General features: G+C 33.9%; 1 protein-coding gene across 3 annotated transcripts in view; it reads left to right on the top strand.

Annotated features, from left to right (window-relative positions):
• Nucleotides 1-21,445, top strand: part of FUT9 (fucosyltransferase 9) — a 196,319-nt gene extending 174,874 nt beyond the window's left edge. For all 3 annotated transcript variants that reach the window (XM_012444289.2, XM_012444288.2, XM_012444287.2), the window contains one exon: nt 8,755-21,445. In XM_012444289.2, the coding sequence (XP_012299712.1) occupies nt 8,763-9,842 (1,080 nt within the window). In that variant the 5' untranslated portion in view covers nt 8,755-8,762 and the 3' untranslated portion in view covers nt 9,843-21,445. The remainder of the gene's footprint in view (nt 1-8,754) is intronic.
• Nucleotides 21,446-21,748: the final 303 nt, after the last annotated feature.

The following is a 21,748-nucleotide window of genomic DNA, read 5'->3' as shown; positions in this document are numbered from 1 at the left end:
AAGAGAGCAGATAGGGAAGTGTTGATGAATCTATTTGTTCTAATTATCAATGACTCCAGGGAAATATATATCATAAAATAAATTTTCATTCATATAATTCATAGAAGTCTTTGCAACTGTTAACTGGAATCTTAATATTCTCTCTCTCTCTGTCTCTTTCGTGTGTGTGTGTGCCCGTGTGTGTATTTGTGTGGACATATATATATATATATATATATATATATATATGATTTTTAGCGATGAGGTCTGACCTGTTGCTCAGGCTGGAGTGTGACTCACTGCAGCCTCGAACCCTTGGGTTCAAGCAATTTTCCTATCTCAGTCTCCTGAGTAGTTCAGACTACAGGGATTGCCATTATACCTAGCTAATTTTTCCCCGTTTTGTAAGGAAGGTGTCACTCTGTGGTGCCCAGGCTGGTCTCAGCTACTGGGCTCAAGCAATCCTGCTTTGGTCTTCCAAAGTGCTGGGATTACAGGCATGAGCCACTGCACTCAGTTGTCAACATTTATTCTTAAAGCAACACATTTTGGAATCAAGACATCAGTGTCTAAATCTTAATTGAACACTTACTGTGTGACCTTAGGTAGAAAGATGTACATCAGTTTCGTCATCTGGAAAAATTGATGTAGTTCCAACTCATTCCACCTGGTTGTGAGATTTAAAAGAATTATTACCTGCAAAATGCTTGGAACCATGCTTGCCTCATAGAAAGGAGTGTGTGTGTGTGTGTGTGTGTGTGTATACATATATAGATATATATAAACACATGCACATATATTGTTCATTTAACAAATATATATTATTTGCTATATATATGCATACACACAAATACATATATGTGTCAAATGAACAATAAGAAATATATTTTTTCTGAAGATTAAATGGTAAAATTTATATTAGAATCTTAGCCTGGTGGTTTAAAAACTGTAAATGCTGAATAATTGTTAGCTCTTTGGTCAGTCATAAAACATATGCTAAGAGCAAAAATATGCCACATATGAGTGAAAACACCCAATCTTTGTCTTATAAGCCTAGTTACAGTTGAACAGAGGTGACAACCTCTGTTGTATATATTAATCATATACTTACACAAATCTAGGTAGACTTGCTACTGTGGCAAATGCTGTGCAAAAAATGACACATGGTACTATAAAATGTGTACTTTGATTTAGTGTGTGGGGGGATGGTTGAGAGACTGTCAGGAATTTTTCCATAAGCACTGACAGTAGAACTGAGAGCTGAAAAGTGGAAAGAGAAAAGGGAATCTACTCTAGGGAGAGGTGAAGGCTCGCTCTGTGAGAGGGACAAGCATGGCGATGGAGGGACTGCAACAATGGCATGCACTGAGGCCAAAGACGAAAGCTGTGTCCCCATCTTCCAGGGCTCCTTAAGCCACATGAAGACTTAAATTCTTTTTATTTATTTATTTATTTATTTATTATTTTTTTAGGTTTTGGGGTACATGTGAAAAACATGCAAGATTGTTGCATAGGTGCATACGTGACAGTGTGATTTGCTGCCTTCCTCCCCTTCACCTATATTTGGCAAATTCTTTTTTAATCTTGAAAGCAATCGGAATTCATCAACAGGCCTGAAACAGAATGGTAACATGTGATCTGTGGTTTGAAATATCACTCTATTGGAGGGATTCTTGGATTTTAGTGTACATCAGAATCACTTAGAGGGCTCTTTAAAGCACGTTGCAGGGCCTCTTTCCAGAGTTTCTGATTCTGTATGTCTGGGTTCAGGTAGGAGAATTTGCCTTTCTAACAGGATCCCAGATGATACTGATGCTGATGCTACTGATCTGGAGCCATTCTTTGAGGACCACTTATCTACTGCACTGTGAACAAATTGAAAGGATCAAAAGGGAGTGCCAGGTGGACCACTTAGAAAGAAATGTCAGTCTTCCAAACAAAAATTGATAGACATTTGACCTATGGAAATGGAGAGAAATCTACTAATGTAAGGAATATTTAGGAGGTAAAATTGGCAGGATTTGGTGCTAGTTTAGGTATGGATATGAAGGACACGGATATGTCAAGGTGTCACTGGGTTAGTTGCCCTACCTTATCATCTGGAAGGAAGATATTCTCATTTATAAAGTCCAAAAGGCTAGTGATATATCAGCCCAAAATGAGACTTTTGGATTTTTTAAAAAGTTATTCTGGCTTTCACTGGTTGGCTGCAAGGGACTAAAACCTGACAATAATCATAGAAAGTGCTGGTGCTGACAGCTAAGTTATGAAAGACTGCTGTCCTCAAAGGGTGCCAGAAAGCTTGTTCTGAGAAAATGCCAGTAAGGCACCTTCTGGCCCTGTGTGTGGCATTCCCCAAGGGCACGTGGAGCATGAGCCAGGTTCCACTTGGGCTCAGTGTCAGATCTCATGGCTCTAGCTGCAGCTGAAGCCAGTAAATACAGCTTCTAAAGTTAACAAAGGCAGCGATGAAGGACAAATGATTGAGCAGAGAGGAGAGAGAGTAGATGAAAGATCAAACTAAAAGAGGCTAATCCTTCAATTTGAAAAGAAAATTTCAAAGAGAGAGAACATAGAAAGTGCCCAAAATAAAAAATTTTCAGTACAGGAAAAGTAGCTGGCAGCTCTCTTGCCAGTAGAAACAAAATGTCTGGGACAAAAATGAAAGAATAAAAAGAATTTTAAAAAGACATGCATTTGGACTGTCTAAAGACAAACTCACTGCAGAAATGAATCAGGGACTCTTACTATGTACCAGAGAGGGTTCTGAGGAATATTTAGGAAAAGTGTTGGTGATCAAAATTGGTGTCATTTGGTGGCAACTTCCTCAGGGCATGAAGAAATAAAACAAAGCTTACCCTTGGAAATACCAGAGATTATATCTAAGGATCTTTGAGAAAGCTTCACAAACACAAATTTTATAGCATTCCAGAGATCAACCAGTGTCTTCGTGCCACAATTAAATGGCATTTCTCCCAAAGGCAAGAGGCATTTGGCTCAGAATTGAATGGAGAAAATTGTGGGAACTTAGAGGAGGAATGCCCATTAGAGAGGTTCAATAGAATTTGAAGTTTCAACGGAATTTTTGAAAGCACAGTGATGAATATATAAAGTTTTGCAGGACTTTGAGGCACAATATAATTTGGTATATAATAGCTAAAGCATAAAACTTTTGTTTTTAATCTTGCATGTGTTCTTTGCATAAAAATTATAGTCAGGAGCAAAAGCAAAATAAAACAATAGCCAAAAAAACTAAAAAGAAAAGATAAGCCACCCAATTTAAATTATAAGCATTCAGTGCAGTGTTCAGATTTTTGCAGAATCCTGTACTAATATTTTGATAGGGAAGGTCACAATGATTATATGGGGAGCAAATTATCCTTTGAGCCTGCGTAAACAGATAGTTGAGAGTCAGATAACACCAATGGCTTATATGAAACAAAGAGAATTCTTTCTAGTTTTGAGAATTTACATATCACGTTGCTGTGGGGTATTTTTGGCTTATTTGAAAATACAGACAAATATGGATATATTTTGAAGGATTCAAGATATATACTTTGGATCCTGGAATATTAGGGGAAGAAGAAGGAGAAGCGATTGCCAGTGTGGGAACAGAAAGGTGGTGACCTCTTTCCTCCCCAGCATAAGGGTCATGGCCAACAGCCCTCTAAGAAAGACAGATTAATAAAAGAATAGTCTAACAGAATAGACAGATTAATTTAAAAATTAACAGCACAGGAAATTTATTTGATCATAGCTTTATGTTACATGGGAACCTTCAGAATTAAGACTTAAAGATCCAAGATGAACTATTAATTTTTGTGCTTGGGTTTAATGAAGAACAAACAGTCATACAGAAATGCAATAGAGCAAAATTCTCTGATCTAATAATAGATCAAATGAAGGGGAGAAACCCAGCAAGACCAGTCTGTTAAGATTCTTCTTAGCTTCTCTGTAGCATTCCTTTCTTCTGGTAAGAGACAAGACCTTCTCTGGAATGGAGGTCTTATGACCTAAAATCAAACAAGGTAGGTCAGAAAATTCCTTCATGGCCAGTTCTTACACAGAAAGATGGGTGAAAATTGTAGAAATATTTTTAGATGTTATAGCTAGGCCTGGGGGAAAGGGGTTCTTGTTTCTATGAGTGCCTTGGGAAAGAGGAATTCTAGTTTCAACTGCTTGTTTAAGGAGATAATGAGTGGTGACAGACAGGAGGGCAGAAGAAAGTCAGACAGAAACTTCGTTTCTGAGGCTGCTTCTGAGGCCTTTGCTAACCTTAATTCACCATTCAATTTGTCAGTGACTCATTTCTGGTCTTTGGAGTTGGTGTGAATTTATCTCAAAGATCCTCAGGTTGATCTAAAGTTCTGTTCAAATGGTCTATGTATTTCACATATTTATATCAGCTATCAAAAAGTCTTATTAGGAATGGTTTGATTGTGCACACATACACACACATACACACTAAAGTAAGTGTACTATACAGTGATTGTCAAATGTGATGATCCAACAACTCCTAATGGCATAAGAGAAAATCACTTCCAACCCCACCACCCTGCTAATGTGAGATAGAGGAGGTGGTTTGAAGAAGTAGGTAGTGGCTGCGATCTGGGAATAATGCCCCAAGTGACAAGTTACGAGCCCAGCTATCCTGTTCCAGCTCCATGTGTTAAGCAAGTATTGAATCTGGCTATAGTCTGCTCCTGTTTCTTTCCATTTAAAATAAGGATTCAACACCTACCTCCCTAAAGAAACAAAACTTAGAGTAGGACTACCTCTCCTTGAGGGAGCCTCCTGCTCTCATTAGTTTCACATTTGTCTCCCTGATACCTTGATATGTATTTGTGGTTTGAGAATTACAACTCTAATATTTTTCTATTTCAAGCTATCTTCCATTCTTTAACATTCAGTAGAGTGTTCTTAAAGAATGACTGGAGGTAATCTCTTAACAGAAAATTGAATCATGCATACCAAGTCTTGTCAAGCAGTACTTTTAGCCTTATTTTTGATGGTAAAGTCTTTAAGTTACATTCTTTCATGGTACTTGAAACTACTAAAAATAATTGAAAAGGTTTAATTATCCTATTTACTGTTAAAATTTGCTTTGTGCTATAAGTTTATTGCTATCTCTGGTGAGCTATAGTAACACTACTGCAAGTATTTTTAAAATAGTTTGTATTGATTAACAGTACAAGACATGTTCAATATCCAACTGAACTTTAGTTATGAGGAATTGATGAAAAGGATTCTGTCAAGGAGATGTCAATTTGGCCCCCAAGAGGCAAACTTTTTTGATAGTTCTGTATAAAGTAGGGGTTACTGAGTAACTACTCCTATTACTTAGTAACTGACCCTGACAGCAAAGAAAAATTGAGGGGAGGAGGTGAGCAGAGACTTAACAAGAAGAACCTCGAGTAATATAAAATATCCAGTAAGCATGAAAATTGGAAGCCACCAATATAAGGAGCACTGTTTCTTCCCAGTGACCAATTCCTCCTTATTTGGCTGAGAGAGAGAGAGAGAGAGAGAGAGAGAGAGAGAGAGAGAGAGAGAGAGAAATTGAGACATGGAATTAAAATGTTCTGGGTAGATGCTAACCTTGAGACAAAACCAAGACAGGCAAAACTGGGAGATTTTGCTCATCCAGTGGTAGAAATAGTCACATGTCAATTTTAATGAGATTTATTCCATAGAGAGCTCCATGCTAAATGCACAGAGGAAGAAACAAAGTACATATTCATTCATTCACATTTGGTTCATTTTTGTGTATCTGGTTACCTGATAAGCATAGTACCTGTACATAGTTAAGACTCAGCAATCTACCTATTCATTCATATGAGACATACAGCATTTATTAAGCACCTACTACATTCTGGTGATAAGGATACAGCAGTGAAGAAAACAAAGCCCCTCACAAAGCTTACATTCTGATATCACTAAAATGATTGCGTATTCTGGCTGCAACCTAGGGAATCAGTGATCTAAAATGTTAATCATCAAGTGTCCAGATTCTAAAGCCAGGTGGTCTGGGCTTGAAAATTATTCTGTGCCATTAACTCTGTGTGGCTTTGAACAAGTTACTTAATCATTTTGGGCCTCGGTTTCTTTATCAATAAAATGGGGATATAATAAGTTAATATGTGTGTGTGTGTGTATGTGTGTGTGTGCGTGTGTGTGTATAAGTTAATATAAGTGCTCAGATCAGTGATTGATACTAATAAGTGCCATATATATATCCTTCTTGTTAATAGAAATTAATCTAAATTTAAGTCATAGATAAATAGTTCTTAATTACAGAATAAAAGTTAGAGACCAGGGAAATCAAGACAACAAAACTTGAGATACCAAAAGCAAATGGATTATTCATGTTGGTAGTATTTGTAAATAGAAGATTATAGAAGGCAAGAAAGATCACAATCCAGTGGTTAAGCTATTTACTGGTATCTCCTCATCTGTGAAGGAATGAGAAAAGATGTCCTTTTTAGGGGTTCTAGAAGGATTAAAGGAAATTGTGTGTGTAAAGTACTTGGCACAAGGCCCGTCTAAGGGTGAGCATTTATTAAATGGTGGCTATTACAGTCGTAGCCTGATTATATTGAATGGATATCATTTATTTAATAGTTTTTGCCATTGCTTTTCAGTTCAAAAGGATTTAAGAAAACTTTCAATCAGAGCGTTTCTAAAAATCATTAAGCATTGGTCTCACAGGAAGAAAACGCTGCAATAGTCAAATCATGCTTATTAAAAGTTAATATTTTTCCAATGAAAAGAGATCCTTCCAGTAAGATTTTTCAATCTGTAAATTCTGGAGTCTATATGGAATTGAGAGATTGTTCAATTAGTTAAATTTATACTTAGGATCAAATGCAACTATACTTCCACAAACTTACTCTTGAATCACATCATGATCTATTTCCAATACTCATTATTGCTAAATTTTTGTATTTTTACATTTGTGTTCATAAGCACAAGTGACTTTTTTTTAAAAGTCATATCTTGTTTAGGCAAGAAGATTATAATTGACCTTATAGCATGGGTTAAGCTTCTTTCTTTATTTTTGTATTTTCTAAAATGATTTTTTTAAAATATGGGTAGTATTTCCAATTCATTGAATTGATACTATTGGAAAGCCATTTAGACCTCATATTTGTTTTTAGTTGTTGTTATTAATTCCATTTCTTTAACAGTTATCTGTTGAATCAGAATATGATTTTCTTTTACAAACATTGGTATTTCTGTATTTGTGCAAAAATATAACCATTTATTTAGTCATATTTCAAATTTTCCAATGTAAAATTACTCAAAATAGTTATTTCAATTTTTATCTATGCTAAATAAAAAATTGCTATTTTTGATATTAAATTTGAGTTTAATTTTTCTTTATTATTCTTGCATAAAGTTTCAGTATGTTCAAAGCTTGTAATATTATTATTCATTTCAAATTTCTAGTCCTTACCTTAACATTTTTCTTTCTTATTTCTTTAGCTTTTTAACCTTTATTCCTTGTCTATCTTCTTGAGTTGACTATTAATTAATTAATCTGAAAAATGTGCAAACCTGTTTAAATTTCCTTCTGTTTAAATATACAATGAAATTTGGCATGTAGAAACTTCAACGTCATTTAGTTAAGAATAACCGAGATTTCCTTCAGAATTATTTCCTGATTTTCTCTGTATTCCAAGGGTTGGTTAATAATTTAGCTCCTAGATATATTTAATATATACTTGTTGTTTTCATTTTCTTATTGACTGTACAACTCAAGCTAACTTTGACAGCAAACTGTAATCTTTGATTCCAATAATGTAGTTCTGAGACTTACAGTCAAGCTTTGTTACTCAGAGAGTATCATATGCTTTACGAAAAACCACATAGCAAAAGAATGTGGGTTTTTTTAATGTTCACATCAATTTTGGCAACTAAATGGAGGACAATTTCTCCCCTTTTTGAGAAGGAAACATCTAATGATTCTATATTCATTTCTATCACAATTTCAAAATACTTTAATGAGTCTGAAATTGATAGGCCATATTATTTTTGTAAGAGAAACTATGAATTTCAAAGGATCAGTGAGAATTTTATCAAGAAACATTTTTTGCAAATATATTTTTGTGTTCATAGCCATAAAGAGTCATGAATGACAAAGAAGAAAAAAACTTGAAGACACCTAAAAAAATAAGAAGACCTGACTCATCTTTTTAGCCACAATCTGCTAAAATTCCTGAGATCAAAATTGTTCTTCATTAAATATAGCCCTTTTTTGAGAATTCATTTGTGTTTATTTTTATAATATAAATATCATCTTAATATGAAGAAAAACTTTTTTAAAGCCCCTATGCTACATGAGAATGTTGTTCTAATCCAAATAGAACATTTGATTATTACATCTTGGTAGATATTAGATGTACTAACAAATTATTAAAAGTAAACAAAGAAAATTGTAAGAAAAAATATGGAAATTTTAGTCATGGTATTGGTGATGACTGTCTAGGTTGTGCCACTTTTCTACAAGCAAATAAAAATAGAACAAGTAAGGATAGCATTGAGAAAGAAAGTTACTTGGTTTGAAGTTTTTGGGAAACTTTCTGTTGAAAGCAGTTTCTTGGCTTTGAGGAAAGTTGTGTTTCTCTCAATGGTTTGATAACACTGAAAAGGAAAATGCAGTTGATTATTACCTGTTTATGTCATATTTATGATTTTAAATATATCTCAAATATGTTTATTATTATCTCTTCATTCCTGCCCCTACTTACCCTTCTGTCTTTCTCTGTCTCATAGAAAAAATTATGACATCAACATCCAAAGGAATTCTTCGCCCATTTTTAATTGTCTGCATTATCCTGGGCTGTTTCATGGCATGTCTTCTCATTTACATCAAGCCTACCAACAGCTGGATATTCAGTCCAATGGAATCAGCCAGCTCTGTGCTGAAAATGAAAAACTTCTTCTCCACCAAAACTGATTATTTTAATGAAACTACTATTCTGGTGTGGGTGTGGCCATTTGGGCAGACCTTTGACCTTACATCCTGCCAAGCAATGTTCAACATCCAAGGATGCCATCTCACAACAGACCGTTCACTGTACAACAAATCTCATGCAGTTCTGATCCATCACCGAGACATCAGTTGGGATCTGACAAATTTACCTCAGCAAGCTAGGCCACCCTTCCAGAAATGGATTTGGATGAATTTGGAATCACCAACTCATACTCCCCAGAAGAGTGGCATTGAGCACTTGTTTAACCTGACTCTGACTTACCGCCGCGACTCAGATATCCAAGTGCCTTATGGCTTCTTGACGGTGAGCACAAATCCCTTCGTGTTTGAAGTGCCAAGCAAAGAGAAGTTGGTGTGCTGGGTTGTGAGTAACTGGAACCCTGAGCATGCCAGGGTCAAGTATTACAATGAGCTAAGCAAAAGTATTGAAATCCATACTTATGGGCAAGCATTTGGAGAATATGTCAATGATAAAAATTTGATTCCTACCATATCTACTTGTAAATTTTATCTTTCCTTTGAAAATTCAATCCACAAGGATTACATCACGGAAAAGCTCTACAATGCTTTTCTGGCTGGCTCTGTACCTGTTGTTCTGGGGCCATCTAGGGAAAACTATGAGAATTATATTCCAGCAGATTCATTCATTCATGTGGAAGATTATAACTCTCCCAGCGAGCTAGCAAAGTATCTGAAGGAAGTCGACAAAAACAATAAGTTATACCTTAGTTACTTTAACTGGAGGAAGGATTTCACTGTAAATCTTCCACGATTTTGGGAATCACATGCATGCTTGGCTTGTGATCATGTGAAAAGACATCAAGAATATAAGTCTGTTGGTAATTTAGAGAAATGGTTTTGGAATTAAAATCTTGCATCACTTGCATACTTGATAAATATTTTGATGAGATATTATCCAAGTATTGAAGATTAGAAGAGATACAACATCCTACTTTTGTGTCACAATTTATTTTTATTACCCTCTCTCGGGTAACATGTATATTTTGGTGGAGATTTTTAAAAGCTCAGCATGAGCAATCATTCCATTTGGTTTTAAATTATCCTGTATATACCTAATTATGTGCACTGGAGAGTAATTTATTCTTCGTTACCGTTTGTAAACATTGTTTTTTCACATTTTTGTAGTTGTCCATAGTGTAAGCTTGTGATTTGATTATTGTTTCTACACTGATCAGCTGTTTAATCTATTTGGGAAATGAAGATGCACATCTTAAAGGATGAACATTTTTCACTAAGTATTATAATGTCTACTTCCAAGTTTGCATACTATAACAAAGGAAGAACATATTGCAATTGAATTCTAATCTCTTTGACTCCAAAGTCGAACAAAATGTAAACTGTCTCTATTTGATCTTTTTTTTTTTTTTTTTTTTTACCTATTTACCACATTTGTGAAGGTGGAATTATTCATGGAGTGAATAAGAAAGATACGAAGCGCAACTGTTCTGTTTAGGAAGCCATTAGACTTCTCATTTATTTTCATTAAGCTGATCTACAGCTACTTATTCTCATGATCTTAAGTTAAATTATTCAAGTATTTTTAAATATCCAATTTGTTGTGATTTTCAGCACCTGGGAAGTAATCCCATTAATACTTTAGCAAATCTAAAGCAGTTCTCTTTCTGCTACTGATAACATTTGTTGTCATAATAAAACAAATAATTTTCTCATATAACAAAGAAAAATGATATCTATAAATATATTTCTAAATGGTGTCATTTATGAACAATGTTTAATTACTTATCAATTTAAGATTTTTTTTCTGAAGCCCTAATATTTAAAATGGTCTTATTTTATTACATGGATATAAGATTTGGCTCATAATGATAAGCCCTATAATTTGATTTGAGTTCTATCATTTAAGAGAGCCTAAATACAATTATTATCGAGGTGTTAAATATAATATGTTAAATATAATAAAGTGGGGATATATAGAAAACACACAGTGTTAACACAGAGTAGGATCTCAAAGCATATTTGTTGAATGAATAAATAAATGCCATTAAATTCATAGGAAAGTGTTTGTTTCAAGGAAGTGACAGTTCTACTTTAGAAGTACTAATTGGGGATGACTTTTATATTCCATTTTGGTACTTATTCATACATTGCACATAGGACCGTGGTGTTCAGGGCTTTACAGAGCCAAATAAACCTACCATTACATTAAAATTTTGAAGGGTATATTCTTGAACTTGCAGCTGCCTTCAGCATTCTCCTCCAAAAGGCTAGAGAAGGGGAGAGCTGGATATAAGCAGAAACAGTAGGTGAAAAAAAAGATGGGACACTAAGGATTCTTCATGGAAAGCATTCTTCAAAATAGATATTTAGTGTCTTTATTCCATTCAGGCCAAAATTCCATCAAAAAATTAGAATGTTTTGATGACATCCATTTGGGTCTATTTGTGACTTATTCCAGTAGTCCTATTACATGTTGGCATCAGCTAAACTCAAATAGGATTCAGTAAAAAGGACGTATGTCCAGCTATCCAGACTATCTTGTGAGAGAACAAGCTCACCTTAGCACCAGAAATATTTGAGCAGAGGAATATTCCTGTAATTAATAGAGGATTGTTTGATTCTCAGGTATATTTCTTAAGCCAAGACTGAATGCAGTGTCAGACACTGCCTTAACACCCACAGAGATAAGATGAACAAGGTACTATCACTACCTAAAATGAATTTACAATTAAGTGGACAGACATATGAAAGTTTCCTTTCAATTCAGACTGAAACTGTTTATATACGTGTGCTACTCTCAACGAAGTTTATATGGGTCAATGCTGATTTAATGGGGAAGAAAAGTAGCAAATTTCTCCAATGGCTTAGCTATTTGACATGTTTCTGAACTACACATTTTGTCAACTCTTTTGACCCAACATATTATTCTCTCCATATTATCTCTTCTAACCACAATACATTAAGAAATAATATTTTTATCTGGATGTCCTCCTCGATTAGTAAAGATCTCCATCCATATTTAATTAATTGATAAGACAGTCAGATTCATACATTTACATTTACTTTGTCAAATTTTTTGCCCTATAAAAAGTATAGGGATCTAAAGATGATACACTGCTACATGTTTAGAAAGCGCCTGCTTCTTTTGTGTGTGTATGTGATGAAGTCTTGCTCTGTCGCCCAGACTGGAGTGCAGTGATGTAATCTTGGCTCACTGCAACCTTGGCCTCCCGGCTTCAAGTGATTGTCCTCCATCAGCCTCCCGAGTAGCTGGGATTACAGGTGTGTACCACCATGAGTGGCTAATTTTTTGTATTATTAGTGGAGACAGGTTTCACCATGTTGGCCAGGCTGGTCTTAAACTCCAAACCTCAAGTGATCCACCTGCCTCAGCCTCCCAAAGTGCTGGGATTGCAGGTGTGAGCCAAGGTGTCCGGCCCACCTGCTTTTTTTTGAAGGCAGAAAAGCATTCAATATCATTTCAATTTGACTTGGCTCTAGTGGATGTTCATGATTTGAAAGAACTGAAAGATCTAAAGGCAGTATCTCTATTGTTGACTACAAATTTTGACTCTTTGTTGGACTATGACTATAATCATTCACTGATAATATGACCCAAGTCAAGGCAGTGCTACTAAGTGACTTTAAACCTCATTACTAAATCCCAGAAGACTGCTTCCCAAATTTGAAGTGCAAGAATTAAATGACTTAGTGGAACCCTTCAGCTCAGGGTCCATTGATCTGTGAGTTTTAGGACTAGAAGGAATTATAATTTTGTGGTTTATAATTACTATAATACAGAAATTATAATTGCTTTTCTTTCTATTTATGAGTTAACTAGATCCAGAGATATTTATTCAAGACACACATTCACACATACACACAGAAACACACATGCACAGACATACCACAGCTAGTGACAATAGTTAAGACTAGGATTTAATGATCCTATCTCTCTTAATTCCACTTTGTTTTCAATCACATTCCTACTCTATATGGAATTATTCCTCAATTTTTATTAATGCGCATGTCTTATTGGTATTATTTAGGGCCTATAGAACGGTATATCTCTTGTAAAAGAACTTTTGAAGGTATACAATGAATAAAACATCAAACTTGTTAGCATTTGTTCTGGTTTAAATATTTTAGGAGTTGAGTTTAGCAGAAGAAAATGGTCTATCACTACATTTAAGTGAAATACAGCCCTCAAGAAAGTGTATGGTTCTCAGTTACTTCTTTAATTAATCCTGTGGATTGCAATTCTTTGTAAGGAACTCATGGAAAAGATATATTGATTCAACAAAATTGGTTTGCTGTTGATTATAAAAACAAATAATTATGCCTGGAATCAAATTGTGGATACAAAAAGAGAACAGACTATTTAAAATGTTTTATTTCAAAATATCAAAAAGCTATTACCTTCAATACTCTAAATATTTAAATATTAATTATTGTAGACATTAGTAAGAATATATAAATATTAATCATCATGGGCCTTACTAGTAAGAATATATACTGAATTGTCCACATCCATAGAATTACACCCTGAAGAAGAAAGACATGAGAGTCAGGACAGTCTTATATATTATGACAGCCGTATATCATTATATAAAGTAGAAACTGAAAAAAATCATCTTAGTGGGAAACAAATATATGCTTAAAATTTTTTTATTTACTGTAAAACTCCTGATAACCTTAGATTGTGCAGAAATGTTTTTATTGTGAGGAGCTTAGAAAACTCGGAGCATTTGATGTGTAAAGCAACAGAATATTTAGGAATTATTTGCTGAGCCTTTAAATTATTGCCTCCAATTGGAGGTTAAATATGAAAAGAATAGGAAACTATGCCTCTGATATTTTTTTGTCAGCCTATTTTTAAACTAGATTCCATGAGTCTCAAAGTAATCACCTAGAAGAAATTTTTTTTGCATGAACTAAAGTTACCACAATTTTTAGGTCCTTATCTTATGACTTTGTGTTTGACCAAATCTTTGAGTTCCCTTGAACTCTGATCTCATTTTGGGAAACTTCTTAACAATTATTATCAAGCTGTAAAATATAACAAACATCAGAATCTAAAGGATAAGCACAGTGCCTAATGTACAGGAGGGTCATATCAAACACCTGTTGAGTAAATAAATGAATGTCATTAGTGGTTGTGTAAAATATTTTTTAAGTGTAGTGACAGTGTTTATTGGTACCAGTTGGAGATGATATTTTATATTTATTTTATTAGTCAGTTTGTTGCCTGGATGCAGAAGGAAGGCATTTTAACTTCTTCCTATCTTACCACATAGTAAAGTCCCAAAAGTCACATTGCCAGAAAGATTAGAAAGGATTTGGATCACGTTAACATTCTACCTAAATATTAATAACATATCAACTGTTTCTAATAGAAAAGAAAATTAGTATTTAAGGAGAGTATAAAATGCAAGCACTGTGAAGGGCACATATTTATTACCAAACCACATGGAGGGAAATATACTTTCCCTCCTAACTTCATTCCATGGTATTTCAATCAGTCAATTAAGGTGATTTCTTTTCTCTGGATGTCTCTCATCTAGAGATTTTGTAGCATTTTGCAAATGGGCATGCTTCACTACTATTCAAAGTGTTCCTCCCTTTAGTAATTCATATTGAATGTATCCATACGCATATGTATTTTATAAAACAGCAGAACCTAAGTAAGAGATAGCCTGCTAAACCAGAAATATGAGTGCTACCCTAGGTTATTAGTTCCACAAACTAATATTGAGAAGGTCACTTAACCTCTCTAGACCTTCCTTGTAAGGTTCCTTCTAGCACTATTACTCTTATCTAAGATCAAAATTAATATATGCATGAAATTGCTAATCAAATTTCAATGACCATCTCAAAATAATTTTTTAGACTATTACATATTTTCGTCTCATTTATCTGTGTATATATTTAAAGTATGAAACTGATTATTTTAAATAACATGTGGAAAGAACCTAATCCAGAGCTTGGAATATAGAAAGTGCTCAATTAACTGACATTCCTCCTGTATTTCCTCCCTCCCCTTAGTTGTCTATGTCTTTTGAACTCACTACACACTGACACTTTAATTGCCTGCAGAAAAATCAATCATATTTTGGGCATTATTCTGAAATATTTTAGAGTTTCTGTTCTATTCAAATTCTTATTATATTACAAAAATCTAAAGATATTTATTGATGCAAAAAAATTAGGGAGTCACTGGGAATACCTAAGGCAACCCCCAACTAACAATAAAATAACATAATTTTAAGTAAGCCAGATTGAGTTCAATTAGAACATTTAGTTATTTTTAAACTCATAGTTAACATATGTTCATGCATTTGATTTACTTTAAAAATATTTTATTTAAAAATAACGTCTCCAACACCAGTTGCTTTCTGTCAGTTTTACTCAAAGCATGTTTCCTAGGTCAGCTGACCTAGAATCACCAGAAGGGATAACAATACCGATTTCTGGGCTCTGATCCATGCAATTAGAATTTCTTCAAATAATCCACTCTCCCTTCCTCCCACCCAAAAAAGGTGCATGCTTTTAATACATTTCCAAAATTATTCTGTTTCTGCTGTAGTTGGTGAACCATCCTGTCCTAAACTAGCATTCTCAAACATGCATATGTCTTTGAAACTTCCTAGATCATCTTCATAAAAATCACTTGAAAGATTGTTAATAATACATAATACATAGCTTCTGAGTCTCTGGGTGTGAGATGGGACCAGGAATCTTTATTTTAAAAACCTCCCCAGATGGTTCTGATGTCCTGTTAGTTTTGAGGTTTGCATCCCACCTGTTTAGATGGAAAGTATGCTATTACTTATGACGTATTACCATTCATTAGTTCACCTGGAATCTTAAATACATCGGGAAAGTATTCTACTTCAATATCCAAGACATTTTCTTTGCCTAATTATTTCACACATGAGCATGGAATTCACCAGTCTTGTGATTTGGGGCAGGTTATTTATAGTCTCCAGACATTCTTTCAGTTGCAAGTTGCTTATAGTAGTTCATGAACCTGAATGCACATTAGAACAATCTGGAGAGGCTTTAAAACTGCAGATGTCCAATCTCCACCTCCAGAGAGCTGATCTATTTAGTTTGAGGAAAAACCCAGAAGTCTAACAGGTGTAAAGGCTCCACAGATAATACTAATGTGGACTTACTTCAGGAAACCATCAGTTCTTGGCCTAGAGGACCTATTAGGAAAATAAAAGATTATGTATCTTGAAAAAAAAAGTCTCTCATTCTCTTTCTAGTTTCTAACTCCATGTTTATATTTGCTACAGGAAAGACTGGTCTAGACAATTACTATGATATATGCTTCTGTTTTCTGCTTTTCTATTATATGTGTTTAGGAGACCACTTTCTTGGGTTCCAAAGTCTCCTTGCCTGATAGATAGAAAGGTAATTTGCAACTGAGATATGGCAAGAAGGTGTATAGCATATGAAATTTTGATAACTACAGATTTAGAATTGAATCCAAGCCCTGCCATTCACTAGCTATATGCAAGCTACTCAGTTTCTTTTACTCTCAGATTTAGCACCTGTAGAGGTAGCATACTTCTGAGAAATTATATTCAAGTGACTATATACCTTTTCAATTATCTTTTACTTTTATAGAAGATAATTGTGAGGAATCCAGGACTATTTTCACAATTTTAGTTCTAAAATTCTGAAGATGTTAAACAGGCAGCTTGTAAGAATCGTTGAAATTTTATACAAGCTGAAGGAGCAACATTCAGCAAAAGGGAAACAAATAAATACAGTGTAGAAGCATATATTCAGTTTCCTGTAAGTACTAAGTAGTGAAAGGGGTGTGAGGAGCTGGCAGTGGTGGTGAATAGGTATTATTTTCATTGCTAAACAAATACACCATTTCTTAAAATAATTGGAACTCAAGCAGGCCTAATTTTCTCTCCCTGTTATAAGCAATCAATAAATTAACAGTCAATTTAGCTTATTATCAGTTGGTATAGCTCATTTCACAGAATAGAATAGCAAGAAGGTTCTCAGAGATCATTTTCTGGTAAAGAAAAAGGCCTAGGAATATTTAACAGTTTGACTTAATCCATCACTTCAGCTGGTCAACTAGTTTTGACACAGGACTAGTTAATGATTTGTTAGGAAGTCTCCATCTACTTTTCCTAAAGCTAATTTTAAAAAAGCTGAAAGTTACTTTTAAAATGTTAGGGTATAAATTCAATATACAGGAATATTTGTCTAGTGCTATAGAAAGAAAATAATTATTAGCCAGATTGTGATTAAGACTACCTTAATTGCATAATAAATAATTTTGACATGAATAATCTCAATTGTTCATGTGTACAATTTTAGAGCTGTATTGTGTTAGAACAGAAAAGTAGGCTCAAAGAAAATTTATATTTTAATACGTGAAAAGAGAATGATATTCAAAATAGTATTTTAAGTAGTTTCTAACCGTGTTCTTTAAAGAGCATTAGAAATGTCTGCTATGTCAGTAACATTAGAAAACTTCAAAAAGTGATTTATTTTTCTGAGTTCTTTGGCAACCAAATAATTTTGAATTAGTTGCGCATGTAAAGTAAGTTAAGTTATAGCTTGCTGGAATTTTATTGTGGAAAACAAATATAGGTTTTATCTGAAAATTTTAAGGGCCATTTCTACAGAAAGTTATGCTAACGTCCTGACATTCTACGCTATACATGGCTGCATTCCATTTTGATTAATGAGGGTTCAGGAAACAGAAAGGTAGTCTCTGCAGAAGCAGTATCCAAAGACTGAATTAACAACCCAGAAATACTACTCATTATGTGAGAAATATGGGCCAGAGTGACAATATCACATCTCCAGTCTCAGAATGGCCTCATTAGCCACCTTCAGTTCCTCAAATGAGACAATCCTAAAGATGCCTCCCTCATACAAGGTGAGATTGCCAGAGGATATGAGCTCATCTAGGGTGGAATACATGTCTCCAAGGACTGTAATGAGATCAGGCTTTTCATTTACTGGTTTTCTTCAAGAGTCCTTAAATAAATGACGATTATCTGATTGCCTATATAAAACTGGAAGCAGTCTACTTTTTAGATAAAAGATAATCTATCTTGAATATTTCATATATGATTTTAAAATAATCAAAGGACAAAGACTATCATATTTGAGAAGATTTTACTTAGAAGGGAAAAAAAGAACTTTTCAGCTTGTAGATGCTCTACATTCAAATCAATGAAAGTTCTTGCTCTGGAAGTCTAACAGGCTACCTGTCATTGGAAATGGAGATGGGGAAGAAAGTTATGGAAATAATGATGCCTTTTTATCCTTAAATAAAAATGCAAATCTTCAGAGCTATCATCATTATGGCAGCTTTCAAAACAATATACATTCATGTGTTTAAAAGAAAGATTGGGTTTGGTAGGAATTAGGGTTAAGGGAGTAATTGTGACAATATAAAGAATAGCATTGTTGTAAAATTCCTAAGAGGTAAATAACGTATGAGATGAAGGTAGGAAGTAATGTATGCTTGCAGAAAATTACTTGAATGCAATTGTTGAGATTAAACATCTTCATTATAATAATGTGTCTTATTCTGATTCCAAAACAACATGAATGTAGAGAAGAGATTTTTAAATGGAAAAAGTAAAGAGCTAACAAGTCTGTATCTAGATTCAAGTTCACAAAGCAAAAGGGAGAAAAGTGTCAATGAGAAACGAGAAAGGGAGTAGTAAATTAAGGAACAGAGCTCAAGTTCCAGTTTTCACAATCTACTGTATAATTCACTAATATTTCTGGGCCACAGTTTTTTTTTTTTTAATCTGTAAAAGGAGTGTGATGGACTATACGTTAGAAGTACCTGAGGACTATACATTAAAAGTACCTGAGAAGCTTTTAATAAATCTTGATGAATTGGTTAGAAATTCTAATTTAATTAGCCTAGCACAGTGTACAAGTTGCCATATATTCTTGAAGATTTTTTCTTCTTTTCTTACTCCTCCTTTCCATGTGGCCATGTTACTACTTTACAAGGGATAGGGAAGAAGTTAACATGTAATTTTGTTAGGAATTCTGATTAAAAGGTTGCTGAAGCAAAAAACTGCAATGAAGTTTTGCAAATGAAGAGTAAGGACTTTACACGCTTTCTCTTTGTCTCATTCCCTCAAGAAGGCACATATAGACACCCATATGCCAATATCTTTTTTGTGTAGTTCAAGTATAAATTTGAGATGACTTACACTCAAGGAAGGTCAAAACTATTACACTGAAACAAAATGTGCCAATTCTAGCCAATATGTGAATTGTGAGGGTCGGTAATCCATAAACTATTTGGAGAGTAATTGTATGTTTTATTAACGTAATGTAATTTTAAACTATTGTATTGTCATATTTAATCAAACTCTTAAAAATACCCTGAAACTTAATGCCAAATGTACAGTTTATAGGTTCATGTTCTTTCTGATAAGAATTTAATTGCATTGTGCTAATAGTCGTTTATTGCTATTAAATTTCTGTGTATGTATTATTGCGATGCAGACCCAATAGGGTTACTTTAAGCACACTAATTAGTCATTTGGATTTTTATAGATAAAATCACACATTGATCAGAAATCATTTTTCTACTTATTTTTTTGTAGAGTATTTTTTCACATTTAAAAAAAAACATGATTATTTTATATCAAACATCAGCTTTTCTTTAAAATCTTATTTTAGTAGCTAATGCATGTTTGAAATAGATGTGTTAGAAATTATATGACTATATTAAGGTTATGTTTATATTAGGTGAAAAAATGCATGCAATTGGTGAATCATGCAGCTTTGGGGGACATCTACACTGCCATTCATACACAGGCTCTGTCTCAATCCATATGCATGATTCACGTCCTTTCAAAAATCCTTTTTCAACATTTGGTAAAGTGAAAATGTTATTCTTAGTGCTAATGAGCCAATAAACAATGCTGCATTTCTTTTTTTCTAACTTTGCAGCATATTGTGGTAAATTTGCTCCCAAAATTTTATTTTTGGAGTTATTGTTGGCAATAAATACAACAAATTATTTGTTGGCAAGTGATACAATTTACTGTATAGCAGCTTAATATTATAAAGCATGAAGATGTGAAAATATCATCTTAACCAGTTTCATTCTATGAACATAATATTCTGGCAGCTTTTTCTATAACTGAGAATGGTATATCTTTTTATACACTGCCAAAATCAGTGCTACTGCCAGTCACCTGAGGTCAGGTCTGCACAACACTAAATTGGGCAATAACGTAGAACAGCAAGGAAGTCTTGACAGTCAACCAGTGTAATCACTAGGGGAAGAAAAAGTAGGCCTAGCCTTTTACTTGGTAACTTAAGTAATAAAAAATGTATAAAAATATGAATGTTGGCTGCAGAGGTGACGTTATATGCAGATAATTTACAGTAGTCTTTGCAAATAACAAAAATTACTCCATTTAATGAAGGGTTTGCTTTGTTTAGCTTTTCTCTTTAATTCAGAAAACACACTTGTGCTTTTGAAAGGGCTTAACTCCAAACAGGTAATACGTGTGAATCAATCATTCCTCCTCCCATGAAATTAATCATTCATAGTAATATATTAAGGCTAGAATATAGCTCTTAGTGACCTAATACACTATTATAAGTATTTACACTGTTGGAAGGTAATTTCATTGCTATGTTATTAAAATGATGGGAATCCTATTTATACATTTATTTATTTATTTATTTATTTACAGAAGATTGGTTCCTTCCAGTTCAATTTAACAGCTTCAATGAAGTTAGTATAATGATAAGAAAAATTGACTCTAGCTGTTATTCCAAGTGAAAATCATGCAGCTAAGTCTTGCTGCATCCTGGGAGTAAAGGATTAATTCAAATGAGGAGTAGCCATTCCTAGCACTGTAGAGGCCTACTTTACCAACCAAGATATTGTATGTGTGTGACATTCAGCTGACATTGATCTGGGCACTTAGTTTGCTACCACATTGTTCCCTTCATTGATTGAAACTGTAAATAACATAACACTTTAAGGCAGCTAAGCAAATATTTTAATAAGCCATGAAAGGCAAGATGCCAGAGGAAATCTGTATATTCAGCTATTTGGAGAACTCATGGTTTCCCCAAATTAAACTGGAGATGTCATTTGAAATTTTCTTCTCTTAAAAAATGCTGTCACAACATGGATTCCTGCACATGGATGTCTTTCTAGGCTTATAAATATATGGTGTGATTGCTCTAATTTTGTGAAATTTTGTTCAACAATTAATAGTTACTTCAGCAATATGTGCTAATATTCCAAGACAGAAATAAATGTATAAAGGATTTGAGCCTGTATGTGTAAGAAGAAACTCTTTCTTCAGTCATATTTCCTAAATTCAGTGTAAGTATCTCACTGATTTAGCACTGGAGTTTATTCCTTGAATGTGTAAATAATGATGTTCTATTCTGACCTAATGAATTCCTGTAATGTGAATATTTAAAATAAAAGACTTCAACTTAAATGCATGCTAGCTAGTACTGGTTATTTATAATTCTTACATTCAAAATTATTCACTTGAGAAGATTCATTTTTACTTAGATGCAAACCCAGATTCTATATATGTTGAATTGAAATTTTTAAACTACATAAATATATTATCCAGATTATACATTCGTTACAAATATTGCATCAAAAGGGACAGTCAGTGTTCATATATAAATTGTTCTAGATTACTTTGTTTCCTTACTCTTGCATTGCTTTAATGGATTCAGGGCTGCAATTACATCTGTTAATGATTTGGGCTCATATGCATGCAGAATAGGGAAATC

Source organism: Aotus nancymaae, unplaced genomic scaffold, assembly GCF_030222135.1.
Source record: "Aotus nancymaae isolate 86718 unplaced genomic scaffold, 86718_ANA_hifiasm-v0.15.2.pri h1tg000040l, whole genome shotgun sequence".
NCBI lineage: Eukaryota > Metazoa > Chordata > Mammalia > Primates > Aotidae > Aotus > Aotus nancymaae.
This window is presented reverse-complemented; position numbering and strand designations above follow the sequence as displayed.